Consider the following 15,119-nt stretch of genomic DNA (forward strand, 5'->3'; position numbering starts at 1 on the left):
TCAGACTCATGCATTGTGGGGCACTGCCAGCTGCCCACGGCTCTGCGAGACCCCTGCCATGCCAGCTCTGGCACTGGCCCAGCCCCCTCTGGAGCCAGGAGGGACCCTGTGTGTGTGCCGATGGCCAAACACTATCCGAGAGGTCAGGGAAGCAGCAAAGTCCAACGGAGAGCAAGTTCAGCACCCAGGGCTGTCTGAAGTCAATCCTCTCATCCTGAGCAGACCTGCGAGCCCATTAACTAAGCCCTGTGGGAGGGGGCTCCCTCCCCACTCATCTGTCCCCTCCTGACCTTGTCCCTCCAACCATCCTCCCGGAGTCCTGAGTATTGCTGGGCCCCCAGGACTGCAGTATGTGCAGGGTTCTGGCACCTTCTCTTTAAGCCTTCAGTGCACTGGTCCCAGGCCCTAATCAACCAGAAACCAAAGGGTCTGAATGTCACTGGTACCTGCAGTCTCTGCATACCAATGCGGCCCCAAGCCCAGACCCCCAGCCCAGGCTGCTTGGGGTCAGAGATGGGCGTGCCTGGGGCTTCCATGTGGGAAAACAGATACTGCAGATGTTTGTAAAATGACTACGACTCTTCGCACCACCACCCCTACCACCTTTAAATCCCCAGATTTTTTCTGAAAAATTTCCCTTCTAGACTGACTTTCCTTATTGACATATACAAAATGGTACAGCAAGACTCAGTCTAGTTGCTTAATCTTGACCCAAACCCTGGCTCCCCTGTGAGGTCAGTGTCTCTTCACTTGTTGCCTTATCCCAGAACAGCGCACTAGTTCACAGATGCTGGTACTGTTAGTTCCGACAGGAAAATCAGGCCCCCTTACCCTCCCCCACCGCAGGTGCTGCCCATAGTCCTAGAACTGTGTCCCGGGGCGTGTAATCCGTGTGCCCCCCGAGAGGCTCTCTGCACAGCAGCTCCTTTCCAGGGACTGCCCCTGCCATTTACACAGAGCCCGCAAACGGCTGGACACTGTCCTGAGGGCTCTATATAACTGACTCCTCCATCTCCCACACCTCCATGGGGGAGAGAGCTGAGGCCCACACAGTTAAGTCTCCTGCCCAGACTGGCCCCGGCATGAAGCTCTTGGGACAGCAGCCCAGCGCCTTGCTGCCGTATGACTGTATCTCTCTTCTGCAATGTGGTCACTTCTCAGCATGTCACAGCTGTGGAAACTGAGCCTCTGAAGTTAGTGATGGACTTGAAGTGACAGGGTTGTGGAGGGCTGTGGCAGGGCAATGAATGACCCCAGGGGAGGCTCACGTCCAAGTTCATGCTCTGACCCTGTACCAGACTATGAGGGCAGTAGGGTAACACGTGGAATGCACTTCTGTCCACAGTACAGTGTCTTAGATGGGCAAACAGTTGTGAATGTTAACACCTTACTTTCCTAATATGCTGCTGACAGACCTTGGGCATGTTTGCTGGAAAAGAGTTTCTCTAGGGAACAAGCAGAGCTGGATACAGATGGGCCTTATGATGCATTCGTGGTCGAGGAGCTCCTGAGCCTTTGACCTTACCTACAGAGGGAGCTGCACCAGGGAGGCGTGTGTGACAAAGCTGGGACATGACTTTACCCACCCCCCCAGGAAGGCCGAACTTGACAGGCAACTACCAAGCCAGTGAACTTGGGGAAGGTCTCACATGTAACTCTGGGATTGTGATAGCAGCTGGCCCCCCTGTGCTCTGCAACCCTCCCCTCTCCCTGACCCAAAATTCACACAATCTCTCTCTCTCTCTCTCTCACACACACACACACACACACACACAGAGAGAGACATGCCCAAGCACGTGCAAGGACATGTGCACACATGTACATATTCCTCGTGAAGTAGCAGGAAATGCAATAATGGAGCCAATGCTTTAAAGCACCGGAGGTTAGGGCTAGCAAGTCACTGTTTGCCGGTAGATTCAAGGATAGTCCTTCACCTGTGCAGGCCTGAGCTGATGGAAGAAGTGATGGGTCACTGGCTTAGATCATCAAATGGTAAGAAGGCAGAGAGGAAGGAGAGCCCCCTCAATGCCCAAACTCCTCCACTCACCCCTTGACACTTGCACCACAGGTTCAGGGCCTCTGTGTCCCTCCAGGTTTCCCCAACACATGGGGCCCCTCATTCCTCCCAGCTGCCTGTGGGCAGATCCAGCCCGCAGCTCCCAGGGATAGGCTCAGGCATGGGAGAGAGAGTGGACCTCAGCACAGGTGCCCCACAGTCATCTCTTAACAAAATCAGAGGGATCCTCCAGCAGTTGCTAGGTCTAGAATAATCTGTTCACATTCTGGAGTAAATAAGCAGAAATAAAAGAGGTAGAAATAAAGATAAGATACAAGGTTCCAATCTATTCTCAATAGCAGCACTCCCATGCATCTGGGCAGCACGAGTGTATTGAACTATAATGAAACCACAGAGCTTTACTCATCACTAGAAAGAAGATTTGAGAATGTGAAAACCTAGACCCTCTGCTTTTCCCAGAGGAACTCATGGGCTTAGTTCTCCTTTAGTGGAATTGTAATGAACATGTTTAGGAAAAACTGATTTTAAGTTTACACACACACACACACACGCAAAAGAACAGTTAAGAATAGTTTAGGAGTTTTTGATGTGATATCCTGGAGCAGGGATGGAGCTAGGGGGTTGCTCGGAGGAGAGGATCCTATGTGGTCTGAACTAGGGGAGTGCAGAACAAGGTGACCAGGGGAATGGATACAGTCGAGTGGGCCTAAACAGGGAGCCTGAGGGCCTCGATGGTCCATGGGTGCACAAGAAGGTGAGAATGGACAGGTGACCGGAGACACAGGTGGCTCAGGACAGGGTCTGGGCCGAGTAGACCCTAAGGCTGGGCCTGATGCCCTGGAGGCTGGGGAGAAGGAGGCAGGCGAGGCGAGCAGGGATAATATGGGGGGCGGCCGAAGAGTGCACGCCTGGGCTGTGGGTCTGGAAGTGAGAATGGCTAGCTAGGAAGTAGAGATCTTGAAAGGGATTGCTGATAAAGGATCAAAGAACTTGCTATCTGCATAGAGTTCAAGATTCTATTCAGAGTGGTTACCGTGGATCATTAGAAAACAAGCAACTTCTGTTTCCTTGTGCATGTTTGTCTGGATTGTCTGGATCCTCTACAACGGGCAAGTGTTACCTTTTACGATCAGGAAAAGCAAAAATACTTACGTGTGAAAGATAAAATATTAACCTAATGGACACTAAGATGATGCTGCATAGAATGTGGCCTAGAAAGTGACAGTTTAAAATGTATGTGAGTCTTGCTGTCCCACTAGCAAAAGTCACCACAAGGAATCCTTGCCCATCTCTGAGCTCATCTCCACTCTGCACAGAGGGGTGCAGGTCCCCAAGTGTGTGTTTCCCAAAAGTTCAATTGGCTCAACACCCTTGTGGGTGTGAAAAAGGATAAGGTCTGGCTCCAGGTATCCCAGGCTCATTGAGAACACACTTAGAAACCCAAGGGGTCTCAGAGGTTTTAGGTATGTTGTTTTTCTAATGTAGCTACATTAGAAGGGAAAGCCAAGGTCATTCTCAAGGCTTGGAAGGGGTTTTTATTAAAGATTTTATTTATTTATTTATTTATTTGACAGAGAGAGATCACAAGTAGGCAGAGAGGCAGGCAGAAAGAGAGGGGGAAGCAGGCTCCCTGCTGAGCAGAGAGTCCAATGCGGGGCTCCATCCCAGGACCCTGGGATCATGACCTGAGCCAAAGGCAGAGGCTTTAACCCACTGAGCCACCCAGGCGCCCCTGGAAGGATTTTTAAAACTAGGGTGATGATGATGACAGTCCCAATAAGAGAAAGCAGCTGTCCAGGCCCTCTGTCACTCACAGGCACTCAAGATAACACTTCGAATGAATGAATGACAGGTCCACAGAAGTCCCAAGTCTGCCTCACTGCACGTGAGGACTGAAGGGTCTTTCTGGGGACCAACAGGCTCCCACAGATCCAGCAGAGGGATCACTGGGGATCTGGGCAACAGGAATAGCATGGGCGTAAGTAGAGAAGGTGCTCGGCAGGCCCCAGCAGCCGGAGAAACCCCAGCATTCTGCTCCAGCGCCATCTCAGCGACCGTCTCTCTCTCCTCTTCCCTGCAGGGCCGGTGCTTCAACTTCGCCCTAGTGAAGCCCCTCTGCAGGCAGTTGCCCTGCAGCGGGAAGGTCTGCCTTCCGTCCAACCAGGCATGCTTCCCCATCAACAGCTGCTACTCACGGTGCCAGCACCCCCTCCCCACGTGCTCCCGGCTCCCCTCCCGGATGCTGCCGCTGATCTCTCCCCCTACCCGGGCAGTCTGCGGAACCACTTTGTCACTCCCGCCCCCTTAGCCCAGCCTCTAATGCACCAAAACCCCCAGATTATTAAGAGCCCTTGTGCACTGAATTAGACATATGTATTGAGTCTTGGTTTGCAGTCAAAGGAGTTGGAATCTATTGCTGATCAGCAAGAGAGTTTGTTACCGGGAGAACATCGCTACACTGTGTGAGAAGTGTCTATACTGCTCCTGCCAGGACAGAGCGCCCTGGTGTCTGCTGGATGCAGACATGGATGCCTCCCACCTCCCACAGCCAGCTCTTCATCGGTCACCAAGGGCTGCAACGCCCGGGGTCTTGGTCAAATTCTGCTCCTTGAAAAAAATGCCCCAATGTCTCTGAAATATGAATGCAATGCTGTGTTTTGTTCCCTAACTTTGTGCAGAGGGAAAACTTGAATCTCTCCCCTCCTTCACAGTCCTTGTTTTCATAGTTTGGCTACCCCCACTTCTGAATGTGTCCTAGAAAGAGGCAAACCCCTACAGCTCACCAGCCGCCAGGGAGACTTCTCTTTTCCAGATACCCCAGATAGTCCCTAAGCCCAGAAGAACGTTAGAGGACCCTCTCCATTTTCCTAGAGAATGTACAACCTCCCCTACTGGCCGTGAGCCCTCGACGGGACCATACCCAGTCATCTCCAACCCAAGCTGATAGGAAATGAAAGTCCTCTCTGCCTCCACCCTCATAGCCTTCAATGTCATAATTACGCTTTTCGGTGGAATTTCTGTAAGACAAGTGTAGGTAAAAAAATGTCAGGTTTGGGTTTTTAATCTGTATGGATTAAAGTGGCTGGATAGCCATGACCCTAATTTAAAAAAAATAAATAAGTAAAAGTCTTACCTGGCGTGGCTTGTGTATAAGTATGTGGTGAGTGTTTGCAGTGTAACTCTCCAAAGCATTTGTATCTGGAGCTGCTCTTTCTCAAGGACCCCTTCCCGACCTCCCCATCCTGTCATGGCTTGGGCCACAGATCCGTGTCCTGCCACCAGCCAGGATGGGAACAGTGACAGAGAACATCTCCCACCCCATTGTGGGCCCTTGGCACGTCCCCCAGCCCATCCATCTCACAAGCTGGTTTTGTTGTTGTTGTTGTTGTTTTATTTGTTAGAGAGAGAGAGATCACAAGTAGGCAGAGAGGCAGGCAGAGAGAGGGGGTAAGCAGGGTCCCCTCTGAGCAGAGAGCCTGATGTGGTGCTCGACCCCAGGACCCTGAGATCATGACCTGGGCTGAGCCACCCAGGTGCCCCTCACAAGCTGTTTCTAAGAGAGCTTTTCCTGGCACAAAATGCCAGGTGCACCGTGTCTCAGAGAAATAAGCCATTTCAAAATGGAGGAAGTAGAGGAGGAGGCTTAACCCTGCGGCATGGACTCATAGTATCACTGGACCGTGCTCTTGGCCCCATTCCAGAACAACTATATAGGTGTGTGAAAGAGAACAAGCAACTGCTCCAGGCCCCACTTCCCGAGGTCCTTCATGAAATGGGAGGCCCTAGTCAATGCTTGGGTTCGCTCTGGGGTTACAAGAGTGAAAACCACAGGTGGTATAAACACGGTGAGGGGGACGCAGGACACCCAGCGGGCAGGTGGCCCCACCCTTGCACAGCCCCATGGGGAAGCCTCCGGATAGGTAGGTCACAGACGCCTGTGCAGCGTGGGATGGGACCGCTGGCTCTGGACCACCTTCACAGAGCAGCTGGTGCCCACGGGCCAAGCACTAATGAGCCAAGAGCTACCACATCCAGCTCTGAAAAGGTGGCTCGACTCTCAGTCTTCTGAGAATTGGGGAAAACATGTTTATTGTATTTGTGATACCAAACATGTTTATTGTATTTGTGATACCAAGAAAAATGTGTGAAACATTTTTTTACTGGACAGAATGGGAGTTAAAACAACATGAATGTGTACAGAGAGATTTCATCTCTTCCCAAAAAGTGGGGTCTTTTGTCTGTAACTGGTGAAAGCATGATCCCGGCCTGAGAGGTCCAAGGACACTTTTCTAACTGTCTCTGGGCTCCAACGTTGTAGCTACATTGAACCGTAGGAGGGTACTAGGCCATCTCCAAGCCTCTGTGACCCTATCTGGAGAAAGGTCTGGTCCTGACCGACGTCAACATGCCTGTTCGTTAGCGGGCGCTGGGAGCTGTCTTACTTTCAGCCAATACAAACCTGGGCTCATCGCTCCTTCCTCATCCCTGAGCTGAGGAGGGAAGTAGGCACAGACATCTGAGAGAAACATAGGCCTGCCCCCACCACCCCCCACCCCAGCCCCACAGCCATGGACCCGGGCCTTGCTTCTGGTGGGGACAGTATCAGGAGGCATCAGGAAAAGGGAGTTTCTTTGGAGACCCCTTCCTGGACCCTGCCGTCCCGGGATCTAGCTCAGCAGATTTTCTGGCTGGTCATCAACCTGGGGCTCCTAGGTTTTGTGAAGGAGAAAGGGGCACAGCCCACTGCTGAGAGCTGACTTGCAGATCACCTGTCTCCACCTCCTGCCTGAGGTTTTTGGGCAGGGCAGGACATTTTCAGAAAATGTCTGACATCTGAGCTGTCCTGAGCTGAAACATGTGCAAGGGGGAATATACTGGGCAATGCTTACTCCTTCCCTCAGACATTTTCTGAGTACCTCTCGGTGTCACTTGGAGTGGCCCCTGTAGACGCAGAGTGGACCTGGGCCAAAGCTTGTTCTTCTGGAATCTGGGAACTTCCCTCAGATCCCACCCGGCTCAGCCACAGGCCTCCTTCACAAGTGTGCAAGCCACAGTGCACTCACAGCCATCTCCATGTTGGAACTCCTCCCCTGTCACAGTCCATGCACCGGGACCCCCAGAGTGGGCCCCGGAAGTTGAGGCGGCCAGTGGGGCAGAAGGAAACACTATTTCTCAATCACCACCCAGTGCTTCTTGCTGTGCTGTTCTCAGCGATCTCCTCAGGCACTAAATTAGTCTACAGAAACATCCATCAGCTCCCCTCGCTCTCCCTGTTTCCCATTCCACACCCCAAGCAGGTGGCCAGGCCCTTGGTACCATCTGGCCGTTTGCAGCAGGAAACAAGTGGTCTGAGCTCCATCTGTCTTCTACCTTGTGTCAAGAGGGCCCAGGGACCTAGCCTCGCCAGAGCCACCAGGACGGAAGGCCTGTGCAGGCCTGGCACTGGGTGGTTTGGGAACAGCCATGCAGGCCTCCTGCACACAGGACTTTGGTCCAACCCTGGAGGAGGAGGAGCCCTGGGGAGCATATGAAATCTACATTCTTCAATATGAAGAATTCTACTGTGAAGTCGTGAATCTCTCAGATGAGCCACAAAGCTCACAAAAATTTCACAGCCCACTTCAGAATGTGCCCCCAGCTTGCTCACAATTTCCATGGGAAGGTTGGCGACATCCTGCCATAAGGGGTCCCCCTGCAGGAGAGCACAGCCTGACCGCACAGCGGGCTGCAGCAGGACAGAATGACATTGGCTACAGGTCCGGACCTGTGGTCAGAGAGGCCACCAGTCCAGGCGAGACCAGACACTGGAAAGCCCATGGGAACAACACCTTCTCTTTCAGGCCCTCCTGCAAACATGGCCGCCTCTGGGCCTTGTGGTCTCTGAGTTCTGTCCATCCCACTCTCTCCCTCCCATCTCTGCCTCCCTGTGCCCTCAGCTGCCCAGAGGCCCACGGTCTCCAGTTGCCGGCCCCTGCTCAAGTTGAACGGCTGCTCCCCAGTGCTGTGCCATGGGGGAAGGATATCCCTGTGGGCGCACGGCTGCTGTCAGGCCCAGCACAGGGTGTGGGAGCAGGTCGAGGGTGTGACCATGGGCTGAGCAGTTGCCTCCAACATCCTCTGCCACACACTGGGGAGCCTGATCCATCTGTCTCTCAGTGAGTGGCCCTTCATCGCCCACCATCCTTCACTCCTGCTCCTTTCTCTCACTGTCTTTGGCTTCACGATGCCCCAAGAAGCTGAGCCATGTGAGCAAGTAGGAGCCTCTCAGGGTCCACTCTCACCTGCCCCTGGCACCTGCCCTTTCTCTCGGGGTCCCACATCCACCTGCTGCCTCCAACCTACAGACTCAGCCTGTGCCAGTCGGGGGAGGGGACTGGGCTTTGACAGTGGTGGGAGACAGAGAAGTCTGGCCCCTCGTGTGCAGTCTGGGCTCAGTTAACAGCAGACGGGACGTGCGGTGTCTGTCCATCTAGGGGTACCGTGTTTGCACGGGCTGCCGGAACAAAGTACCAGAGACTCAGTGGCTTAAAGAGCAGAAATTTATTTTCTTACAATTTTGGAGGTTAAAAGTCCAAGATCAAGGTGTCTGCAGGTTTCATACTTGCTGAGGCCTCTCTACTTGGTTTGTAAATGGTCAGCTCTTCCTACGCCTTCACAGACCTCTGCTCTGTGTGTCCTCATCTCCCGCTTAAGGACAACGGTCATCTGAGAACAGGGCCAACCCTAGTGACCTCATCTAATTTTGTTATCTCTTTAAAGACCCCATCACCAAGGGCTCCTGAGTAGCTCAGTTGATTAAGCCACTGCCTTCAGCTCAGGTCATGATCCCAGGGTCCTGGGATCGAGCCCCGCATCAGGCTCTCTGCTCCATGGGGACCCTGCTTCCTCTTCCCTCTCTCTACCTGCCTCTCTGCCTACTTGTGACCTCTGTCTGTCAAATAAATTTTTAAAAAAAATTAAAGACCCCATCTCCAAATAGTCACATTCCGAGGTACTGAGGGGATTAGGGCATCCACAGATTAACCTGGAGGGGACACAGTTCAGCCCGTAACAGCCATTTATCAACTGATATTGTCAGGAGTCCCCTTCCAAGTGGTGGGCTCTGGGGGACATGGGGGATCCTGTGAAAAGACTCCATGGTTAAGGACCATCTGGGTGACCACAGGCAGACCACTGTCCCCTCTTTAGAGATGACAGCTACGTGGAGATGGAGCATGAAGAGTGCATGCTCCCAAGTGGCAGCTCCCAAGAGGCTCCCAAGTGGCAGCTCCTGGGAATCTGAGACAATGCTGGGTCAGGACCTAGTTGCTCAGGTCAGATGGCAAGATCGGGAAGGGATCGTGGGGACTCATCTTCTCTTTTGACAAGTGAGGAGCTGAAGAAAAGCATGTTGGTGACTCGACATTCCGGGGGGCCACTGCCTTATGTTCATGATCCTTGCAGAAATTCTGGGGCTCCAACGACATGCAGAATGCCCAGGGTTGCAGCTCGTGAGCCCAAAGGTGAGATGGGATTCTCAAATCCAAAAATGGATTTCTTGTAACCAGAAATCCTGACCCTTCATTTTTTTCTTTCCCGCTACCCATGGGTGGGGGACATCCCTGGGAAGCACACTCTGGCTCAGCAAACAGATGGCTGGTGGTGAGAGGAGCTGCCTTACAGACAGGAGGCCATAAAGGGGAAGAAGATTAGGAGCTTCTTCCTTTCAGGGAGCTGGGGCCAGGAGCCCACTCCGAGATGGGCTTGGGGCTCAATCAGCACAAGTCCCCTGGGGTCCCAGAGGAGGGAAGGCACAGGAGGCAATGGGCATCTCCTGCAGTGCCCCCACCCCAGAGGCTGTCCTAACTTGTGGCCTCGAGCATTAGGTGCCCAGTCGCCTCATTGAGAATGGGCATGAGAATGACGGGAGGCCAGGATGATGTGGTGGGTTGTTCCAGAAGATGGCGCTCAAAGCTTACACTCCTTTACTAGCCTAGCTTAAAAATCTATCTTAAAACGTCAGCCGTCAGCAGAACCATGGAACAAACATGGAGACGTTTGCATCACCATTTAGTTAATGGCATGTCCGTTAAGTGTTGCTTTCTGCCACACCATCATTGATGACACTATTTTTCCTTTTTCTGGAGACTGCAGATATTTCTTTAAAACTTGGAGAAACGGGAGAGTACTTGGCAGGGGATGGGGGGACCTGCAGTGCCCTAAACCCTCAACAAGTACTTTTCCAACCCACAGGCCTCCCATGCCGCCTCCTGTTCTAAGCAGACTCGCAGCTGGGGCAGCCAGGTCTGTGCCAGTGACCCATTTCAGCCCCCCTTCCAGAGCCCAATGGGCCCCAGGGCATGGGCCTTGCTCACAGTCAAGGACTCAGGGAAGAGCCCTGCCACTCTGCTGTGCCACTCTCTGCCCTCTCCCTCCAACCATCCCTCTCCTTCCTTTGAACTATAGACCTCGAATTCAGCTAACATGGCCATGCAGCCCAAAGCCCACTGTTATCCCAGCAAACCTCGACATCCATGGGATGTCACACCCAACGCCATGACCTCTTAACCTTGACCTCTCGGCCTCCACCTGTTTGCCCTACAAGCCACCTGCCTACCCCCGACCACACCCTAAGCCTTGTAAGCCACCAACCGCACAATTGAGACATCTCCCTCTTGCCAACATCATGTACTTGTCCAGTTTATTGACTTATTGTTCCCATCCCATTGTTTTTTAACCCATCAGGACCTCCCACCCACAGTCATCCCCACTTTCTTTCCAGCACAGGCCCTAGGGCCCAGCACCCAGGTCAACCTCCCTCCAATATGCTGCTCTTCCCTGGCCTCATTTCTTTGTGTCACATGCCCAGGGTAAAACCTCTGAGTCAAGTGGATGAAACCAACTGTTTGCCTCTCCTGTGCCTGTCCTGGGCTGAGGAACACCCTCCGGGGGGAACCCATACCGCTGCCAGGCTCGTGCCCTCAGAAGCTAGTGCCCACCCATCTCCCCTGAAGCCTCAAAGCTGAGAACAACTTTTAACACAAATTCCAGTTAAAAAAAAAATAAGGAAAGCCATGTTCTAATTGCCAGAGATGTAAGAAGAAGAGGAGGAGGAAGAAGAAGGAGAAACTTGAACTTAAATGAATTCACAACAGTGAATGGCTCTTAGACTTTGAACACTTGACTTATGTCAAGTCTTGAACACAAGACTTACGTCAGGGGCACCTGGGTGGCTCAGCCGGTTAAGCGGCTGCCTTCAGCTCAGGTTGTGATCCCAGGGTCCTGGGGTCGAGCCGCATCGGGCTCCCTGCTCAGCAGATGGTCTGCTTCTCCCTCTCCCTCTCCCTCTGCCTGCTCCTCTGCCTCCTTGTACTGTCTCTCTGTCAAATAAATACATAAAATCTTAAAAATAAATAAACAGATAAATAAAAAGACATGTCCTGGCCAGAGGAGCTGAGAGGTGAAGTCTCAGTGCTCAGGCACACAGACAGCTGGGTCTACTCCATTTTATGTCAGAGCTGCAGAGGGCAGTGCTCCCCATAAAACAAGACACAAACCCTCATCTCCAGCCCAAGCCATGACACAGAGGAGGACCACATGTCCCAAGTTCCTGTGGGAAATGAGGGTCCCAAGTCAGCAACGTGGTGTGCATGCTGTGGGAAACCTGAGCTGAGAAGATAGCATTGGAGTCTATCCGGACCTAACAGAATCTCCCAGGTTCCGGCAAAACCAAACACGGCCCTGTCCCGCTGCGGTGCCTCCCCTATCCGGGCTACTGGGATTGGGGGCGTCTCATGGAAAACATTTCCTGCTGAAGATGAGCTCAAGGGAGAAGAAAAATCCTAGGCATCTAGCCAAGGAGAGCCAGCAGATAAAAGAAACAAAGAGACTCAGGGCCCAGAATGTAGAGATAATAGAGCAACCTAAAAGGGAAATAAAAAAACAGTGTGTGAAATGTTCAAACAAAATAAAGAAATAAAAACTAGAAGACAAGAACTACTAATTATGAAAATGGCAGAGTTTAAAAAAGATCAACATTTTAAAATGGCATTAAATTAGAAACTTAATATGATTCGACATAATTGAAGAGAAAAAATGGACTCAATCGAGAGACACATCTGCAGATGCTGTCCCTGTTGACTGAGATGGAAACCAGAAGGGGGAAATTAATAAACTAGGAAAGAATGAGGAGCTACAGCCATGGCAGCCCATTCTTTCATCCCCAGTGGTTAAAGGATAAAACAAAGGCTCTGGAGCTCAAACACACAAAGGAACAAAGCCTTTTGCTGACTCACCAGGCCAGAGAGCAAACACCAGGAGAGAAACCCACTGAGTGCTCTGCTAAGAGAGAGAGTCAGCAGACTCTCTAGAAGGTTCTGGAAGGACTGGTGGGGCTGATCAAAGATGGAGAACTAGCACTCTGGATGGAACAGAATGCGTTCCTAGGTCTGTACACAGCTGCTTAATACATGCCCCATGTTCCTGGACCAAGGGGGTCTTCACTCAGGCCTGACCCGTCAGGTTGACTCCACGTCTGGGATCAATACTCAAGAGGGATACCTGCCATAGGTTAATTTTCACCACAGTGACAATTTCAAACCACCTGCCTCTGACCTCACTACTTCACCCCACACTCAGCACCCGTAATCGTCTCCAGACAAATACCACCTCAGAGCAGTGGAAAGAAAGTCCTCTCTTTCCTGACATGGCCCCATTCCCTGCCCATTTCCCTCAAATTTCACAACAGAGGGTTGGGGTTGGGCTTTGGGTTTTCCTTCCTGACTAATGCCAGAGTCTCTGCTCATACCCTGGCTCCTATTCCCTACCTGCCTCTTATGGAACTGGTGTCTCTGTTGTCCCCTCTCCTGCATCTTCATCCTTCTCTGCACTCGAAGAGCATTAAACACGTTCAATCCCCCTCCTTCCTTAAAAACACCTTCCTTGGCCCCACACGCCCTTCCAGAGAAAGCCACCCTCTGCTTGTGTTGCCTTCATTCTGAGTCTGTTGCTCCCACGTCATCCATGTCTACACGGTACCCTCCCATGCCCACGCTCAGCTGAGTGGGAGCACGGCAGCTCCTGTCACCCTTGGGCCATGAGTGAAATATGGGGCAGAGGATCTTGGCACCCCAAGATCATAACATTACTCAAGAGAAGTCCAGCTCAGCCTAGCTAGGAGCACCCACAGTGCACTGGGGCAGCTTTGGCCAGCCTTGTGCCTGGGTGTGGTCTTCACAGTGTCTGCCTGGGCTGTGGGAAGGACAGGCTATGGTGATTTCCCCCATGGGGAGCCCTTCCAGATAACTCAGACAGTCACCCCAGGGAGGGGCCCGCTATCCATTCGCTGACCCCCGGGCCTGGGGCTCACTCAGCAGGGCCAAGGGAGCTGCCCACATCTACCCAGGAGTGAGGAAAGGTCATTCAGGAGGGGGAAGCAGGCACAAGGGCAGAACGTGGGTACAAGTGGGCAGGTGAGAGTCTCCAGAGTTGGCATGAGGACAGAGGCCCACGGCATGTGGGACCCAGTGGGCGATCCAGGGAAGGGGCTGATGAGCCCAGAGACCCTGCAGGAGCAGATGGCGCCTCTGGACTTTCATCTCTGGGGTGGGAGTTGCCCAAATCCTTGATTCCAAGTCCTTGGAATCAAATCTTCGGAATCAAATCCTTGATTCCAAAGGATAGCCAAGGCTCAGAACCACTGATGAGGAAGGGGAAGAACAGAGGGTCCAGGAAGGAGTCCTGGGGGTCAGTTAGGGTGATAATCACGAGACTAAAAAGGCTGGCAAAGGGTGCAGGATATCCCAGAAGGGAAGCAAGAGATGGGCTGGGGAAAGAAGGTGAGGTTCTGGCTGTTGGAGCAGTCTGCACAGAGCCTGAGGAGAGAGCACAAACGCTGTTGGGGCTTGGTCTCATCCGGTGACCTGTCTGGGTCACTGTGCACTGCAGACCCTCAGAGAGCCAGGTCACGTCTGCACCAATCTCTGTGGTCTGTCCTGGTCTCAGTGCCTGGCATGGCTCTCCGGGCTCTGCTCAGGGCATACCACGCCGGCCCTATCTAAGGTCATCTTCATAACTAGACTTTGACCACAGCCTCCCAGAGGGTACCTACTACCCAGACACGCCCAGGCCTTGGTGCGGACACCCCCTAACTGGCACATGGGTGTGGGTAGCTGAAGTCCCGAGAAGGCCCACCAGGGAGGGCACCTCCCTTATGACCAAAGGACTCCCGAGAAGAATGGGAAGTCTGGGCCTCCAAAGGCGGGGATAGACCTTTCTCAGTCTGTGTGACCAGAGGCAGGCTGAACGCTTCCTCTTCAGATGGCATCCCACAATTCTCTCTAGCAGTTATCCCTAGTCCTCCGGCTGCTCTGGGTGGTGCCTGCCCCCACTATGCAGACCAGCCCAGCTCTGTCCCCACCCACCCCATCCCGTACTTCCAGAAAGAACAGCCTGGAGACACTGTGTGTGTGTAAAGCAAAGAGTGCTAGACTCCGGGTCAGGAAACCAGACGACTTTGCATCAAGGGACAACCCTTATCTGTTACTCTGGAAGGTTTCCCTGAATACAAAACAATGACACCAGCATGGAGCTAGCTTTCACTCAGAAGGCAGGACATCCTCAAAGCCCCAGTCTCCCCCGACAGAGGCGCCTCGGGGTGGTCCCTGAGGCACTGGTGTTTCCCCTGAAGGGCAGGTTAAGAGTTGGATGGAGAAAGTCTGCTGCGGAACATTCTAGTCAGGGGACCCAGGGAGAATTTAAAAAAAAAAAAAAATTTCTTCCAGAGAGGAAAAAATTAACCTCTTCCCAGTCTGCCTCCCTCGACTGGCAGCTGTGGTGTCGTGCGGGACCCCGCCCCGGGCAGGCGCAGAGCGGAGCCCAGAGAACTGGTGGGTGCCGACTCTGCTTCTCCCGAGCAGTGGGACACGTGCAGATGATCTGAGCTCTGGAGCCTGTTTCTTCCTGCAGGACACGGAACTTAACACTTGCCGCTCAGGACTGAGGCAGAGAATAAAGGGGACAGATGGGTCACAGGGATTAAAGAAGTCTCCAGACTTAAGAGACACCCCCAAAAAATGGAGGCTGCTCATACTTATGTCCTCTGCCGGGCTCCCCACTACACTGT

The 15,119-nt window shown here is 52.8% G+C and overlaps 1 protein-coding gene across 1 annotated transcript in view; it reads left to right on the top strand.

Moving 5' to 3' along the window:
- The window catches only part of ANTXRL (ANTXR like), a 51,415-nt gene extending 46,713 nt beyond the window's left edge, over nt 1-4,702 (top strand). Inside the window, exon 17 of the mRNA XM_032877861.1 lies at nt 4,098-4,702. Within this exon, the coding sequence (XP_032733752.1) occupies nt 4,098-4,325 (228 nt within the window). The 3' untranslated portion in view covers nt 4,326-4,702. The remainder of the gene's footprint in view (nt 1-4,097) is intronic.
- Nucleotides 4,703-15,119: the final 10,417 nt, after the last annotated feature.

The sequence above is a fragment of the Lontra canadensis genome, unplaced genomic scaffold, assembly GCF_010015895.1.
Source record: "Lontra canadensis isolate GAN:19392208 unplaced genomic scaffold, GSC_riverotter_1.0 scaffold3, whole genome shotgun sequence".
Lineage (NCBI taxonomy): Eukaryota > Metazoa > Chordata > Mammalia > Carnivora > Mustelidae > Lontra > Lontra canadensis.